This window comes from Chamaea fasciata, unplaced genomic scaffold (assembly GCF_029207755.1).
Source record: "Chamaea fasciata isolate MVZ Bird 193981 ecotype frontalis unplaced genomic scaffold, bChaFas1.0.hap1 SCAF_4, whole genome shotgun sequence".
In the NCBI taxonomy this organism is placed as follows: Eukaryota; Metazoa; Chordata; class Aves; order Passeriformes; family Sylviidae; genus Chamaea; species Chamaea fasciata.
This window is the reverse complement of record NW_027094089.1, coordinates 73,664,440-73,680,839: the sequence shown is the minus strand read 5'-3', so window position 1 is coordinate 73,680,839 and position 16,400 is coordinate 73,664,440. Positions and strand designations below refer to the sequence as shown.

Here is a 16,400-nt window from a genome sequence, read left to right as displayed (position 1 = left end):
CCAGGACAGCTGATCCCAGCTGACCTGAGAGATATCCCAGATCCTACGGCCGCATGCTCAGCAATTACATCTGGGGGAGGAGGGAAGGAAGGGCATTTGGAGTGATGGTGTTTGTCTTCCCAAGACACCGTCAGGTGTGATGGAGCCCTGCCTGCCCTGAGGAAGTGGGGAATGAGCGCCTTGTTTTTGTTCGTTCGTGCGCCCGGCCTTTCCTTTCCTGGTCGAACAGTTTAGATGCCAACCCACAGCGCCGCCGCCGCGCCACCCCCTCCGTGACGCCACGACACGTCACACCCCGCCCTCCGCTGCCGTTGGTACCGCCCGCCGGGCACCGCCCCCCGTCGTGGTGGTAGAGGCTGGGCCGGGGGCTCAGCCATATCCGGCTCCGCCCCCCTCTCCCCGCGCCGTTGGTATATCCCAGGACCGTCCGGCTGCCGGCGCAGGAGTCCGTGCAGCCCAGGCTTCCCGCCCCCCCCTCCCCGCGCGCCCGCTGTAGTGGTAGAGGCCGCGATCGCCCCTGTCCGTCAGCGCCGCCGCCTCAGTCGGAGCTTGCACCTCATCCGCGCCGAGCGCTCCCTCTGGCATTGTATGCCTGAGCTATAACCCTCAGCCCGCCATGTCCACTCCGGCCCGTAGGCGCCTCATGCGGGACTTCAAGAGGTACCGAGGCCGCGGGACGAGGGTAAAGCGGCGGGCGGGCGGGAGGAGGACGAAGGGCCGAGCGCTACCGGGGGAGGAGGGGGCAGCACAACATGGCGGCGGGGCAAGGCGCGCTCCGCTGGTTGCGTAGCGCGGGCGGCGCTGCCTGGCGCGGGTTACGCCGTTTGCGCAGGCGGCCGCTGCCGGCCGGGTTACGCCGTTTGCGCAGCGCGGGGGGCGCCGGCCGCACTCAACCGTCCCTGTGCCCTGCAGGCTGCAGGAGGATCCCCCGGCCGGGGTGAGCGGGGCCCCCTCTGAGAACAACATCATGGTGTGGAACGCTGTCATTTTCGGGTGAGTCGGCAGGGAAGGGGGCGGCGGGCCACGGGGGCCGCTCAGCCGCCGGGGGGTTGGAGCCGGGCTGCCAGCGGGGTAACGCTGTGCTTTGCTTTCCCTTCTCCAGGCCCGAGGGGACCCCGTTCGAGGACGGTAAGTGCGGCGTGCGGGGCTGGTGTTTGGCTTTCTCGTGGTAAACTGCGGTTTGACACGGCCTTGGTGTCACTACCGTAGACTCTGCAACAGGTGTGGGCCTGGGGATGGTGGGGGGGACGTGGGTGCATGTTCACCTGACCACACACGTGTGTGCCTGATTCATGTAAATATTATTTTTCTAATCATGCTCTCAGAAAGTGTTGTAGATTTAGATTGCTGTGTTCACTTACTGATACATACAAATTAGCTTGTACAGTTTTGCTTAAAATTGCTACATCATCTCTTGTAAGTCATTTTAAGGATCTCTAAAAACTTTTCTGCTGAACTCTGGATCACGTTGTTAGGGACATTCATGTTTGGGTAACCATCAATAACTTGGTACAGAACTGTTGTCTTTTGTTTGGGTTCTGGTTTTTTCTGATGCTGGAAATGTATTGTGAGCAAGTTCCAACATGAGCCAGCTGAAGCAGGAAATGGGCTGAATGTTTGAGGAAGTTCAGAAGAGTGGCTTTTTCTTGCCATTTATTTAATTCTGCTACAATTAGTATCATTCAGGGCTTAAGACTGAAAGGACTTTCTAAGTTTAAAAGCTGACTAAGTAGGTCCTGGTGACATACCTGTAGTTTCCATGTGGTCTTACTGACCAATAGGTTTACTGATGCTGTATGAGTACTTAAACATCTTGTGAAAACCTGTTAGACATGAAATACTGTCTAACTGAAATCAGTGATGCATTTTTTAAGATACTTTCAGTGTAGGCTATAATTAATCTTAGATCTCCATGACTCACGACAAAAGCATAGGAAAAATTCCCTAACTCTTATGTTGTTCTTGGCCAGCTCACTTGCCTTTGTTTATCCTTGGTGGTAGCACCTGTGGATGTGTCTCTAAATTGCAGATTATATTTCTCTGTTAAGATTTTGAAGACTTTAAATATATCAGGCCTAAGAAAACGCTAAAGACTCGCTTCTTTTTAATGTATTTCATTAGTTAAGAAATTTGCTGGAGTAGCTGCTTTGGCAGCCTTAATGTTTAGAACTTGGACTTAAAACATTGCCTAATAGAACAGCTACACTAAGTGTATTTTGCTGTCTCATCTGGTAACCCTTAAAGAAGGGCTTACTTAAACTTCTGTGGGGGTTGCTAGATCTACTTAGGCTCTTGGAGCACTGCTGCTAGTTAAGTGATTCACTGTTTGGAGCAGAAAGCTGTCTCCTTGCAGTGTGCTAAAATGCAGGTTCTTGCCATGCTCAGGCTCTTCCAGCTCAGCATGTGGTTAACAGATGCTATAAGGGCTTTTTTTCCGTATATTTTCATTTAGTTGCAGATGGTTGAGGACTGCTTTTGAGAGCCCTGACATATTGATTTCCTCTGTGCTTTCTGAAGTAGCCTTGTGTCTTGATCTTGGATACTGAGGATGTGTTGCACTCACAGCAGTTGGAGGCTCGTCTTGAGGCTGCTGCTGCTGTCCTCGTGCTTTGGTTGTTGTCATAACGTAATCTCAGGGTGTGATGGGTTGCGCTTTTCTTCGGAAAGTCTGTGTTTTCACGGTGTGCTCAGGAAAATGCATGTCTTGTGTTGCAGGATGTCTGCTTATCTCTTCTCCTCTGGATGTATCTTACCTTACTAGATAACAAAGCATTAAGTGGTGCCAGGAGATAGGGCTTGTTGGTGCCTCAGCTGTGCTTGCCTATGGAGTGAGTGGAGTAGCACAGTTCAGATAATGGTAGTGCAGTCCAGATGCAGTTCAGCTTCATGTAGGTAAGAGCAAGGAAATTTTAATTTACTGACATGTTAGTTTGGACTTGCTTTGCTGTTAGTTTGCGCTGCTTTGCGCAGGCCCTTGTGACTCAAAGGTTCACTGAAACTATAATTTTTCATTTTTAGGCACTTTCACTCCATGGTGATACTGTAAAATTTCAGATAGCTTAGTTCTGATAAAATTAGCCTGTGAAATATGGGGGGAGGTTGTTATTCTAGAGGTATAATAATGCCAGCATCATGAGAGTTACTGTTTTTTATCCTTGTTCTGGTGAGGCCCTTCCCTGCTTGCAGCTTCTGAGGTGGTGTAGATTGTCCAGGCCTGATGTTGAAACACATTTGTTTACTTGCTGTGCAGCATTCTGCAGCTGATACCACTCTTTCTCCACCCCCAGACTCTGGAGGGTGTTTTCACAACTCTGTGTGCAGGCTGGCTCAGCTTAGGAGCAACCACTAATTTAGATCAGCAGCATAACTTCCATCTTCTGGTTTAAGAGGATTCGATTGCAGGTGTCTGCAGTAGGACCCTGGGGATATTTATCATGCCCTTCACCACATTTCTAAGAATCTGTATGTATGTGGCATCTAAAGTGGTAATGCTGGCACAGCCGTGGAAATCCAGGCTGTCCCAGTCCTTTAGACCTGTTTGTCTGAAACTGGATGATGATACTGTGGTCAGTGTAGGAATCCTGGCTCAGAGAGATTTAAATAGTTCACTACTGTGGTATCCTGCCTTGCCGTGATTGTACAGGAGGCTTGAACAGAGAACACAAGGCATTTGTCTTCTGTGTGATCTATGCCTTGCTTATGGAACATGGATCCTGTATCCTCATGCAGGAGTGGAGGAGCTCATCCCTGCTTTTTGGGCAGTGGAATGGAGGGGCTGCTCTTGGGGGCTGCAGTGAGGGGGTCCTGCAGGGACACAGGCTCTGTTCTCTGGAGCTGCTGGGCCTGGTGCACAGCCCGTGCAGAAGCCTCTTGGCTGTGTCAGGTTCTCAAATCCTGAGGTGGAAGTGATCAGTAAGGTAAGTACAGGGCAGAAAAGAGAATGTTCTCCTATGATTAGTGGTGATCCCACTATCAATAATGACACTAAATATGATCGTTTATGCTTTAAAAATGTCTGTCTAAGGTAAGTTGTGAGAAATATCTGTTGAAAGCGTTAAAATTAGTGACAGAAGGGACTGGACACTGAAGGCCTTTTCCCCAGCAGTGTGTTGTGATACCTGTTGTGGGCTTTTAGTGTGAGTGACCCTTGGACTTCGGTATCCAAATCTCTGGATTTGCCCTTTAATAAAGCTCAAAAGCGAGGGTTTCCGTACTGTGCACCTTTTCCAAAGAGCCATTGTCACTCTGGGCCATGCCTTGGAAATCTGACTAGGTAGATACTCCAGCTGGATATTGCTCCAGATGAGCTCCTTGCTCAGATTTGTGTAAAAAGTAGTGCTGCCCTGTCTCTGGTGGGACAGTAGCTTCCCTTTCTTTCAGTAGTTTTAAATAGATTCTAAGACCAAACTCCTGTTACTGTCAAACCTGTGTGATGGTTTGTGCTTGGTTTTCAGCCTACTGCTTGCTTAGTGTCTTGGTTTGGGAAGACAGGTATCTGCCAGGTAATAAAAAAAAAAAACAACTGCAGTTTCCTTTGGGATGGAGAGTGTAAACCCCCACCCCTTTTTTTTTTTCTTTTTCGATTATAAATTACAATCAGAGGCTCTTTGGCAAAGATTTGGGAAATAGGAATGGCAGTTCTTTACTAGTATGTATTACAAAGCAAACAAACACAAAAAAAACCCCCACCAAACAACTACAGCATTAATAACAAACGACAACAGTACCAAGAACCTTGAGGGCTTTGTTTCACAAAACCCAGGGCAGTTTGGTTTCGGTGTCCCTGCAGGATCCTCAGAGCACCAAGCTGAAACTGTAGAAAAGTCCCGGGCTGGTAGCTGGGATGGCAGGGTGTCCCGGCAGGCAGGGGCAGGATGTCCCGGCAGCGCAGGGGGTGCAGGGTCACACTGTAGCAAGAGGAGCAGCGCCGAAGAAGCCGAAGGCGAGGCAGAAGCGGCCCAGCTCCCGCGGGTGGCAGAGAAAACTCAGGATTCAGGTCGAACCGGTGATAGTAGATTTCCCAGGACTGGATCCCTTTGGCCACAGTGAAACTCTTCCAGCCAGCAACAGCCGTTCTCTCCCTCCCTGAATGAACGCCAGAAAAAGAAAAGCCCGCAGCTGCCTCAAGCTCTGTCTTTTACCTGCATTATCTCCCCCTTCCACCTTTGTCCACCTCTTTGTTTCGGTTAAGTACTCTCAAGTATCCAACACTTGGTCTCCTTGGTAACTTATGGGGAAAAAATTCTTTAGAGAAAGAAGGAACAAACCTAACCCCCAACATTATCCACCCCGAATTTTTTTCCCATACCAACATATTACATTGAGTTTTAACTGTTAAAAAAAAAAAAAAATATATATATATATATATATATATATATATATATACATGCAAATATGGATACAGCCACATTGTCATGGGTAGTTCACCCCAAAACAAGGTCCCCTTGAGGTATGCATCGGGTCTCTCCATCCTTTTGCATCACCCACCAGGTGCAACCTGGTCCCTGAGCGAAGACAACCCCACGGATGGGATTGTCTTTGCTGGAGGCAGGATTAATCCAAACAGTTTTTCCCAGCATACCTCTCATATATACCACTGGAACCTTATCTCCGTCTGTCGTTTGCAAGGGCTCAGATTGGGCAGGACCTGCTCGGTTGGTGGAACCTTGAGTGTTCACCAACCAGGTGGCCTTTGCTAAATTAATATCCCAATTCTTAAAGGTTCCCCCACCCAGTGCCTTCAAGGTAGTTTTAAGCAGGCCATTGCACCGTTCAACTTTCCCGGCCGCTGGTGCATGATAAGGAATATGGTACACCCACTCAATGCCATGTTCTCTAGCCTAGGTGCTTATAAGACTGTTCTTGAAATGGGTCCCATTGTCCGACTCGATTCTCTCAGGGGTGCCATGTCTCCACAGGACTTGTTTTTCCAGGCCCAGGATGGTGTTCCGGGCAGTAGCATGAGGCACAGGGTAGGTCTCCAACCATCCAGTGGTGGCTTCCACTATGGTTAGCACATAGCGCTTGCCCTGGCGGGTTTGGGGAAGGGTGATATAGTCAATCTGCCAGGATTCCCCATATTTGTATTTGGACCACCGCCCACCATACCATAAGGGCTTCATCCGCTTGGCTTGCTTGATTGCAGCACATGTCTCACAGTCATGGATAACCTGAGAAATACTGTCCGTGGTTAAATCCACCCCTCGGTCTCAGGCCCACTTATAGGTGGCATCTCTGCCCTGATGACCCGAGGCATCATGGGCCCATCGGGCTAGGAACAACTCTCCCTTGTGTTGCCAATCTAAATCTATCTTTGACACTTCTATCTTGGCAGCCTGATCTACTTGCTTGTTGTTTTGGTGTTCCTCATTAGCCCGACTCTTGGGAACATGGGCATCTACATGGTGGACTTTCACAGGCAGCTTCTCTACACGAGTGGCAACGTCCTTCCATTCATCAGCAGCCCAGACTGGTTTTCTTCTAAGCTGCCAGTTGGCCTTTTTCCACCTTTCCAGCCAGCCCCACAGAGCATTGGCTACCATCCACGAATCAGTGTAGAGGTAGAGCTTTGGCCACTTCTCCCTTTCAGCAATGTCAAGGGCTAATTGAACAGCTTTGAGTTCAGCAAGTTGACTTGATCCCCCTTCTCCTTCAGTGGCTTCTGCAACCTGTCGTGTGGGGCTCCATACGGCTGCTTTCCACTTACGGTTCATTCCCACGATGCGACAGGAACCGTCAGTGAAAAGAGCGTAGTGTGTTTCTTCTGCTGGCAGTTGGTTGTATGGAGGAGCTTCTTCAGCCCGTGTCACTTGTTCCTGCTCCTCTTCGTCCGTGAGACCGAAGTTTTCTCCTTCCGGCCAGTTTGTAATTATCTTCAAAATCCCAGGGCAATTTGGGTTTCCAATATAGGCACACTGTGTGATGAGGGCAGTCCATTTGCTCCATGTGGCATCGGTGGCATGGTGCGTGGAGGGAGCCTTTCCTTTAAACATCCACCCCAGTACTGGTAGTCGGGGTGCCAAGAGGAGTTGTGCTTCTGTGCCAGTCACTTCTGAGGCGGCTTGAACTCCTTTATAGGTGGCCAAGATCTCCTTCTCTGTGGGAGTGTAGTTGGCTTCAGATCCTCTGTAACTTCGACTCCAGAATCCCAGTGGTCAGCCTCGGATCTCCCCAGGCACCTTCTGCCAAAGGCTCCAGGACAAACCGTTGTTCCCAGCTGCAGAGTAAAGCACATTCTTCACATCTGGTCCCATCCTGACTGGGCCAAGGGCTACTGCATGAGCAATCTCCTGCTTGATCTGGGCAAAGGCGTGTTGCTGTTCAGGGCCCCAGTGGAAATTGTTCTTGCGGGTAACCGGGTAGAGAGGGCTCACGATCTGACTGTACTCAGGAATGTGCATCCTCCAAAAACCTATGGCTCCTAGGAAAGCTTGTGTTTCCTTTTTGCTGGTCGGTGGAGACATTGCTGTGATCTTATCAATGACCTCAGTGGGGATCTGCCGCCGTCCATCTTGCCACTTTACTCCCAGGAACTGGATCTCTCTGGCAGGTCCCTTGACTATGCTCTTCTTGATGGCAAACCCGGCTTTCAGCAGAATCTGGATGATCCTCTCTCCTTTCTCGAACACTTCAGCTGCAGTCTTCCCCCACACAATGATGTCATCGATGTACTGTAGATGTTCCGGAGCCTCACCCTTCTCCAGTGCAGCCTGGATCAGCCCATGGCAGATGGTGGGGCTGTTTCCACCCCTGGGGCAGCCGGTTCCAGGTGTACTGCACGTCCCTCCGGGTGAAAGCAAACTGAGGCCTGCATTCTGCAGCCAGAGGAATGGAGAAAAATGCATTGGCAATGTCAATAGTGGCATACCACCTCGCTGCCTTGGACTCCAGCTCGTACTGAAGTTCCAGCATGTCCGGCACAGCAGTGCTCAGCAGTGCAGTCACTTCATTCAATGCACGATAGTCCACAGTCAGTCTCCATTCTCCATCAGACTTGCGCACAGGCCAGATGGGGCTGTTGAAGGGTGAGTGGGTTTTGCTGACCACCCCTTGGCTCTCCAGCTCACAGATCATCTTGTGGATGGGGATCACGGCGTCCCGATTTGTCCGATACTGCCGACGGTGCACTGTCGAGGTGGCAACAGGTACTTGTTGTTTTTCTATTTTCAGGAGTCCCACTGCAGATGGGTTCTCTGATAGTCCCGGCAAGGTGTTCAACTGCTTAATGTTCTCTTGTCTCCACAGCAGCTATTCCAAAAGCCCATCTGAGTCCTTTAGGGTCTTTATAATATCCATTCCTGAGGAAGTCTATGCCCAGAATACACGGAGCCTCTGGGCCGGTCACAATCGGAAGTTTCTGCCACTCCTTCCCGGTCAGGCTCACCTCGGCTTCAACCAGAGTCAATTCCTGTGATCCCCCGTCACCCTGGCAATGGAAATCGGTTCTGCCCCCACATGTCCTGATGGCATTAGAGTACACTGCGACCCAGTATCTACCAAAGCTTCATATTTTTGTGGCTCTGATGTGCCAGGCCATCGAATCTACACAGTCCAAAAAACCCGATTTTCCCATGCCTCTTCCTGGCTAGAGGCAGGGCCCCTCTAGCACTGGTTATTATTCCCTTCTTGGACATACATGGTAGAGGTTCCTTTGAGGGAATCCGACACAGCATTCCCACCTCTGTAATACCTGGCAGCTTGCTCATGGGAGGCTGAGGCTACCTTCATTCTAGTGGAACTCCCTCTGTTAGCGTTTCTCTCCTTGAGCTCACGTACCCGTGCTGCCAGGACAGAAGTGGGTTTCCCATGCCACACTCCCATGTCCTCCCCATGGTCCCGCAGATAAAACCACAGGTCAGCTCGAGGGGTGTACCCTCTCTCTCTCGCTGGGGAATGTTGGCTCTGATTCTGGGGCCTGTGACTCGCACCGGTGCTACATGGGAACTGTTCCTTCTCATCTCCTCTCTCATTTCCCTCATCTCCTCTTGGAGTTCCTTCACCACCGCAGAGACATGAGCCTGCATTGGGCCACTGATCATACTTTCATAATTTCTGAGCTTGTTGGCAACAGAACCCACTGTCTCTCGGTTATCCTCGGCATTAATTGTTGCGATGAATGTGGCGTATTGGGATGGTCCATGAGTTGCCAGATTCCACAACATGTGCCCTGTGCATTTAACCTTGTCGGGGTCATTATCATGCTGTCCGGTCCTCCCAAAAAGTACTTCCAATACTGCCACTTCTCTCAGCTGTTGGATTCCTTCCTCAAGGGTCTTCCATTGCATTCTATTGTTGTGCTCTTGCATTCTGTCTCTGTGGACAAATCTCTCTCTCACACTCATTAGAAGTCATTCCCAAAGGGAAAGGGGCCTTTGCTCTCTTACAAATACCTGATTTATACCTGAGTCCTGGGTCAAGGGTCCCAAATTCCTTGCTTCAGCACTATCCAGTTGCACACCTGTACCCATAAGGTCCCAGACTCGAAGTAGCCAGGCTGTATAAGCCTCATGTCCTCGTCGTACAATATCTTTTTGCAGATTACGTAGACTTTCATACGTCAGGGACTCAGTGGTGATCTCAACCTGTGGCTCTTCTGTGGATTGTGAGGACCCTCCTTTCTTATCCTTAATACCAGGATCTGATGATTTCACTTTACACTTCCTTGTTTCCACAGGGGCGACTGCTGCTGGCTGTGGCTGCCCTTGTGGTTCAGCTGGAACCTGGACAGCTGTAACGTTTGTGCGTTCCACTGCTGCACCATCAGTCTCTGCCTTCTCGGGGCAGGGGGAGGGTTTTTTATGAGCTGGGGAAATGTACTCCTTCAGCATCTGGCCCATCTCTTTTACCAGAACCTCAACCCAATCCGGGTGGGTCCTTTCTGAGGCAGGCTGTGGGGCAGAGTCAGGCTCTGGGGTATCATCCCTATTCTATGGGGTAGGTATCAGGGTGGTTATCCAGGTCAATCTTCCCTTATCTCTGAATGCTAAATAGAATACACCTATTAGCAGCACCAGCCATTGTATGATATCATTAGCATTCAGAGAGGATTTAAACCCTTCAAAAACTGGTGGGGCAGACCCAAAGAGATGGGTAAAGGGTTGGGAAAAAAAAACCTCCCCCGGTGTCATTTCCTCACAGTAGGTACCACTGTTAAAGTAACTCCAAAAACACACAGTTAGTGTACGATAGCCCTGAATCCATGTGCCTGCCTTCCAGAGGAAATTAAAAATCCATAAGTTCTTCACCTTATTAAGCCATAAAATAAACTGGATGACAGTCACAGTAGCCTTAGTTATAGGGCCCATGTTTAGATAAGGGCCTGCAAATGGAAGGAATACAGCCACAACCACATGCCACCCAAACCAGGCTAAGTTAGACCACATGATGCAGCCTAATGAGGTTTTTATATCCAACGCACACAAAAGAAAGTACTAGGTTAGTTAAGAACTGCTATTTCTGTTCCGGTTTCTTTTCTCAGTGCCCTCAAGCCCCACATTGAGCGCCAAAATCTGTCTTGGTTTGGGAAGACAGGTATCTGCCAGGTAATAAAAAAAAAAAACAACTGCAGTTTCCTTTGGGATGGAGAGTGTAAACCCCCACCCCTTTTTTTTTTCTTTTTCGATTATAAATTACAATCAGAGGCTCTTTGGCAAAGATTTGGGAAATAGGAATGGCAGTTCTTTACTAGTATGTATTACAAAGCAGACAAACACAAAAAAACCCCCCACCAAACAACTACAGCATTAATAACAAACGACAACAGTACCAAGAACCTTGAGGGCTTTGTTTCACAAAACCCAGGGCAGTTTGGTTTCGGTGTCCCTGCAGGATCCTCAGAGCACCAAGCTGAAACTGTAGAAAAGTCCCGGGCTGGTAGCTGGGATGGCAGGGTGTCCCGGCAGGCAGGGGCAGGATGTCCCGGCAGCGCAGGGGGTGCAGGGTCACACTGTAGCAAGAGGAGCAGCGCCGAAGAAGCCGAAGGCGAGGCAGAAGTGGCCCAGCTCCCGCGGGTGGCAGAGAAAACTCAGGATTCAGGCCGAACCGGTGATAGTAGATTTCCCAGGACTGGATCCCTTTGGCCACAGTGAAACTCTTCCAGCCAGCAACAGCCGTTCTCTCCCTCCCTGAATGAACGCCAGAAAAAGAAAAGCCCGCAGCTGCCTCAAGCTCTGTCTTTTACCTGCATTATCTCCCCCTTCCACCTTTTGTCCACCTCTTTGTTTCGGTTAAGTACTCTCAAGTATCCAACACTTGGTCTCCTTGGTAACTTATGGGGAAAAAATTCTTTAGAGAAAGAAGGAACAAACCTAACCCCCAACACTTAGTCACTCCTTCCCCTGGAGAAGGCTACTGAGAACCAGAACTGGGGCAGAGAGAGCTGAGAATATCTATAGAGTCTCTAAGCATTTGGTTCTAAGGGGCTGGTGTTTGCAGCTGGTAGAAGTTGTTACTAACTTCCCAGTCCTGGTTTTCAAGCTGATCTCAGACCTTGCTCTGTGCTTCTGGATTAAGCTGGAGTAAACTTGAAAACCCCATTGCAGACTTCCACTAATTTCAGCAATCCTAACTCTACTGTTCTGGCTCGTTTGTTTAACAGTGAGATAGCATAGTGTTGGCTCTCTGCTGTTACATTGTTAGGCTGCTAATAAAAATACTGAACACACATAAGCTTATTTTTAGGGTGTTGAGACTTCCCGCTGCTGTAGGGAAAGTGCTAAAGCATCTGTGCTGTGTCTTCATTTGCTAACTGGAACGTCAAAGCAATGACCTTCATGCCTTGCAACTCACTGTTACAGCTTATCTCATAAAGAAAGTAGTCTGTGGGAAATCTTGCAGGCCCTTGCCGATCTAAAAAAAAAATGGAAAACCAAAAATGTGTTCTGTGGCTTACCAGTTGTTAGCACATGTTTGCCAGTCAAACAAAGGAATTACTTGATTATATTAGTGCTGGAGAACTCCCTCAGAGTAGAAGCAACGACACTGAGCATGGGAGGGACGGGTGGAACCTGACTCATCACTGATACATAGGGATGCCCTTTCAAAAAAGGCAATAGGCAATATGCCCCGCCTGCAGCTTGTTCTAGCTGTTACTGTCAGGTGCAGTCCTTCTACAGGAGAGCTGTATATTTATATGAAGGTGCTTCATATGTTTCTCTTTGGGCATACCCAGGAAGATCCCAAGCTGCCTCTGAGGCTGGTTGCTCTTGGTGGCAGCGTGGCGTGGTTGGGAGGAGCTCGCATGGTCTGCAGTGGAGTAGGCAGAGTTCCTTAGTTACTGAGCTGAATCAGTAGTCCTTAATCCCCTGAACCCATATGTGCAGCTTAGTTGACAGACTTCTTATTCTCAGATTGTCATAGCTTGAGGAGAAGGGCTAAAATAACTTATGTTGGAGCAGGCTGTTAAAATGGTTGGATTGAGACTCAGCTACAGTTTTCTGTTTCTGCTTAATTAGTCTTTCTCTAAGGATGACCAGTTAGTGTGAAGTAAATGTCAGGTTTATATTTTAAAGTGTCAGATTTGGATACTGCATTCAATACTATGATTACCTTACAGTTGTTGAGAAACATGACCTTTTTTTTTAATTTAGAGGAAATATATTACAAGCTCCTTGCCATGACAGCATGTTCCATAGATTAGATAGGATTTACTGAATGTGTTGTGTTACACAGATGGTTCTACACCCACTGCTGTTGTTTGTAGAGTCTTGTACTGGGATTAGGCTCTCTGGAAGAAAACTCTAAGGACAGATTTATTTCCCTACCTTAACCTTTTGACTGGTTTTGGCAATAAAAATAAGTCACAGGAAATACTCTAGTACCAGTACTGTCTGGGACTTCATGATTAACTCCATGAGAGTAAAGGAATTGCTGTGGGATTGCACAATGTGACTTCCATATCCAGCAAGCACAATAGTGTTAATGTGTATTGTGGGGATTGCTTCTTAACCATACCTTGTGTAAATTCATATGGAATAAATGTTGCTTATCTCTCTTTCAACTCCAGGAACTTTCAAACTTACAATAGAATTCACAGAAGAATACCCAAATAAGCCACCAACTGTCAGATTTGTCTCTAAAATGTTTCATCCAAATGGTGAGTACTTACACAATGCCTAGGTTTATTTTTGCTGTTTTGTTGGAGGTTTGGTGATGGAGGGGGAAGAGAGGGCTGGGGTGTTTTTTTGTTATAGCTTGCTGTATAAAAGGTCTACTATTATAAAAGTTTTCACTATCTAATATTGCAAAATTGCAATGTGGTTGTGTCGTTTTGGTAAGGATGGATATGTGAGCAGTGCTCAGGCTTGAAAAGAAAGGGGCAATAAAAGGAGCCTCTTACCTTTCAGGTGTTACAGCACAGTACTGGTGAGACACTCAGCTGCCTGTTAAGCCTTGCAGAAGAATGTTTTGTACTTAAATAGCAGTGCTTTGGACTTCTGTCTGTATGTATTGTAGACGTAGCATAGTGACACCCGTGAATGCAGCTGTTTTCTATCACTTTTCTTCCCCAAAATGCCTGTAAGAATGATACACCATGAAATGTAGTGTTAGGGTCCAGCTATAGCCAGTGACAGTAAGATTGTTTAATCAATCCTCTTCTTGGTAACTAAAGGCTGGAGAGGTATTCCTTGCCTCCAAAAAAATACTAGATTTGTGCAGAAATACCAGAAACCTTCCAACATGGCAAGTGTGGGTACAATGCAGAGAGGGAAGGTTCTCCTGTAGCTGCTGTAAGGTGACTGGAACTCTGTTGTAGAGACTTCGTGGGGAAACCTTGAGTGTGAGCAACTGTGGGAGTTCTTTGTTTGGTTTACTTCTGGGTAGCGGAATTTTTTTTTTTTTACTTAAAATCTGTTCCTGGTTTTCCACAGTGGTAGTTGCAATGACACAGAGAAGTTTGTGAGAGAATAACCAGAGCTTGAGTTTAAATACTTCAGGCTTCTGTTGATGAGGAGCTTCACTGCTTCCTACTTACAGGCCTGTTTGCAGGATTTCAGCCTGTCAGAGACTATGGACAGTTGCAGTGTGTCTGTACATAGGTGTTCAGGATCAGGCAATACTAGGGAGAAAAGCCGGTAGCTGTACAAGTTGTTTTAAACTGGGTTTTTTTTGACCCTTTACAGTCTATGCAGACGGTAGTATATGTCTGGATATCCTTCAAAATCGCTGGAGCCCCACTTACGATGTCTCCTCCATCTTAACATCCATACAGGTAAAAGAACTCTGCATGAAGAGACAGAATGACATTGGGGTGCTATGACAAAAACAGCTCAGGAAATGTTTTCCCCTCTCCTAAGAGCCAGTATAGCAGCTGTACCTTGATCATGGCAGTGTGTGAATCCTTCCCAGGTGTAAACTGGCCAGGCTGTGACGCAGGTGGTCACTGCATGTGTCCCTGTAGGGTCCCACTGGCAACGCATTGCTTGGCTGTCACAGCAAGTCCTCCTGCACTGTGCAGGGGTGACACTGGTGGCCAAAGCCTGTAAAGCCTTCCAGCTGCAGGGATGCAGTGTGCTGCACCTGGACTAACATCTCTGCTCTTACTAGTATGGATAGTTCAGAGAATGTGTTGGAAAACTGTACTTTGCAGTGCCTGAGGATCTTTTTTTCTTTTCACAGTCCCTATTGGATGAGCCAAATCCGAACAGCCCAGCAAACAGCCAGGCAGCTCAGCTATACCAAGAGAATAAGAGGGAGTATGAAAAACGGGTGTCTGCAATAGTAGAACAGAGCTGGCGTGACTGTTGACCCAGGATGATGCAAATGAACACTGTTGATGAGGAAAAGAAACAAAGTGTCCGAGTCATCTTTTTCCTCCTAGCATTTACTTTGCAAGCAAAATAGCTGTTGTGCTGTTGCCACCCTCCCTTGCTGAAGCTTCTTCTCCTTGGACGTCAGAAGGCACCCACTTTGAAGTAAAACGTTCTGTACTTGGGTTACTTGCAAAAGAGTTACTGATGCTGAATTCATTTTCTGTGGTTCCTCTCCAGTCTTAGGGCAGTATTGTGCATTTCTGTAATGTACACTAAGCTTTTAATTGTAATTGTGTTATACACAGTGATGCTTATGTGTAGCTTGATAAAAGGGATGTTTATATACATACACATTTTTTAACTGATATTAACTAAAGTGCTGATGTGTCCAGGCTGGTCACTTAACCTCTGTTGGTTTAGACCCCACTGCGTTTGTAAGTACTGGGTGAAAAAATCATATTTTGTTTCCCTTTCGTATTGGTTTATCAACTCCTTTACGTATGTTAAAAAAATTAACTCTTCAGTTGATTCCAGTTCAAAGATTTAGTAAGACCCTGGAATGCTTGTTACTTCTGCACTTCACATGCACCATTTGTGTACAGATCTGCATAAATCACTATGGCTATGGTACTTGGATCTTTGCCAGGAGGTTGAGAAACAAGATTTTGTTTTTAATCAGTATTTTAAAGGACATGCCTACAGACACTGTCACAAGGTTTCTTTAGTCCTGTCAGGGAGACATTACTGGACAAAGCCAGGTAGAGCTGGTCAACTCAGCAAAAGGCCTTCCACATTGAGAGGTAAAGCCTCACCTGTTCCAGTGATGGAATTACTCTCCTTCAGTGTCCTTCACCTGGCCCCTTATTATTAGCTGAGAAAGAGAACTTTGTTTCGTGGAAAGTTTGAATTAAGTCCATGGTAGGCACTCGAGTCTCTGCAGTTTCTGCTCTTTGTAGATGACCATGTGGTTTGTGTGAGCTACTGCTGCATGCTTGAGTTTGTTCCCTTCGGTTTTATGAAAGTATTTTTTCAATTCTGAAAAAACATTTTTAAGTCCAGTCACTTTTTTTGTAAGGCAAGTTTGTACCTTTGGATACAAAATACCTTAAGCAGCAGTGTGGGATGGAACCTGCAATTGTGTTGTCCACTGTTCCAGTGTCTTTTGTGTGCACATTGGTCTGTTAGTTGAAAAGTATAACTTTGCACAAGTAACCCATGTAAGAAACTGTACATTTTTCAAAAGTTGTAAATAAAGTGTAACCTTAGTGCTTATTGTATAAATAGGCAAGCAGTGTATAACTGTGCTTATTTAACCGGGCTGGTAGCAGTTGCTTGGGGGGTGAAGCTCCAGCACTGTGGGCAGCAGTGGGGGCAGGTTGTGCCTGGGGTAATGCAGGGGAGGGGCAGTGGAGGACCGACAGCGCTGGCTGCACCTGCAGGAATGTCAGGGTGGGGACAGGGCTGGGGATAGCAACGAGTCTGTTACCCTGAGTTAGTTACACCAGCTTCGTGAGCTCAGTTGATAGAGGAATTGCATTTATTTTCCTCCTGTCTGAGCAGGTGGAGAACAGGATTTATGATGAGTGGCAGATAACAAAAGCTGGTTCTGTTGCTGAGCTCCATCATTATAAGTGGCTGGGCTCTTTCAAA

The 16,400-nt window shown here is 47.6% G+C and overlaps 1 protein-coding gene across 1 annotated transcript; it reads left to right on the top strand.

The window, feature by feature from the left end:
- The first annotated feature begins 381 nt into the window (after nucleotides 1-381).
- On the top strand, nucleotides 382-16,033 carry UBE2A (ubiquitin conjugating enzyme E2 A). The gene is made up of 6 exons (XM_066182026.1): nucleotides 382-660; nucleotides 913-993; nucleotides 1,103-1,128; nucleotides 13,004-13,093; nucleotides 14,121-14,209; nucleotides 14,617-16,033. The coding sequence occupies exons 1-6, from the start codon at nucleotides 617-619 to the stop codon at nucleotides 14,743-14,745; spliced, it is 459 nt and encodes a 152-aa protein (XP_066038123.1). The 5' UTR covers nucleotides 382-616; the 3' UTR covers nucleotides 14,746-16,033.
- Nucleotides 16,034-16,400: the final 367 nt, after the last annotated feature.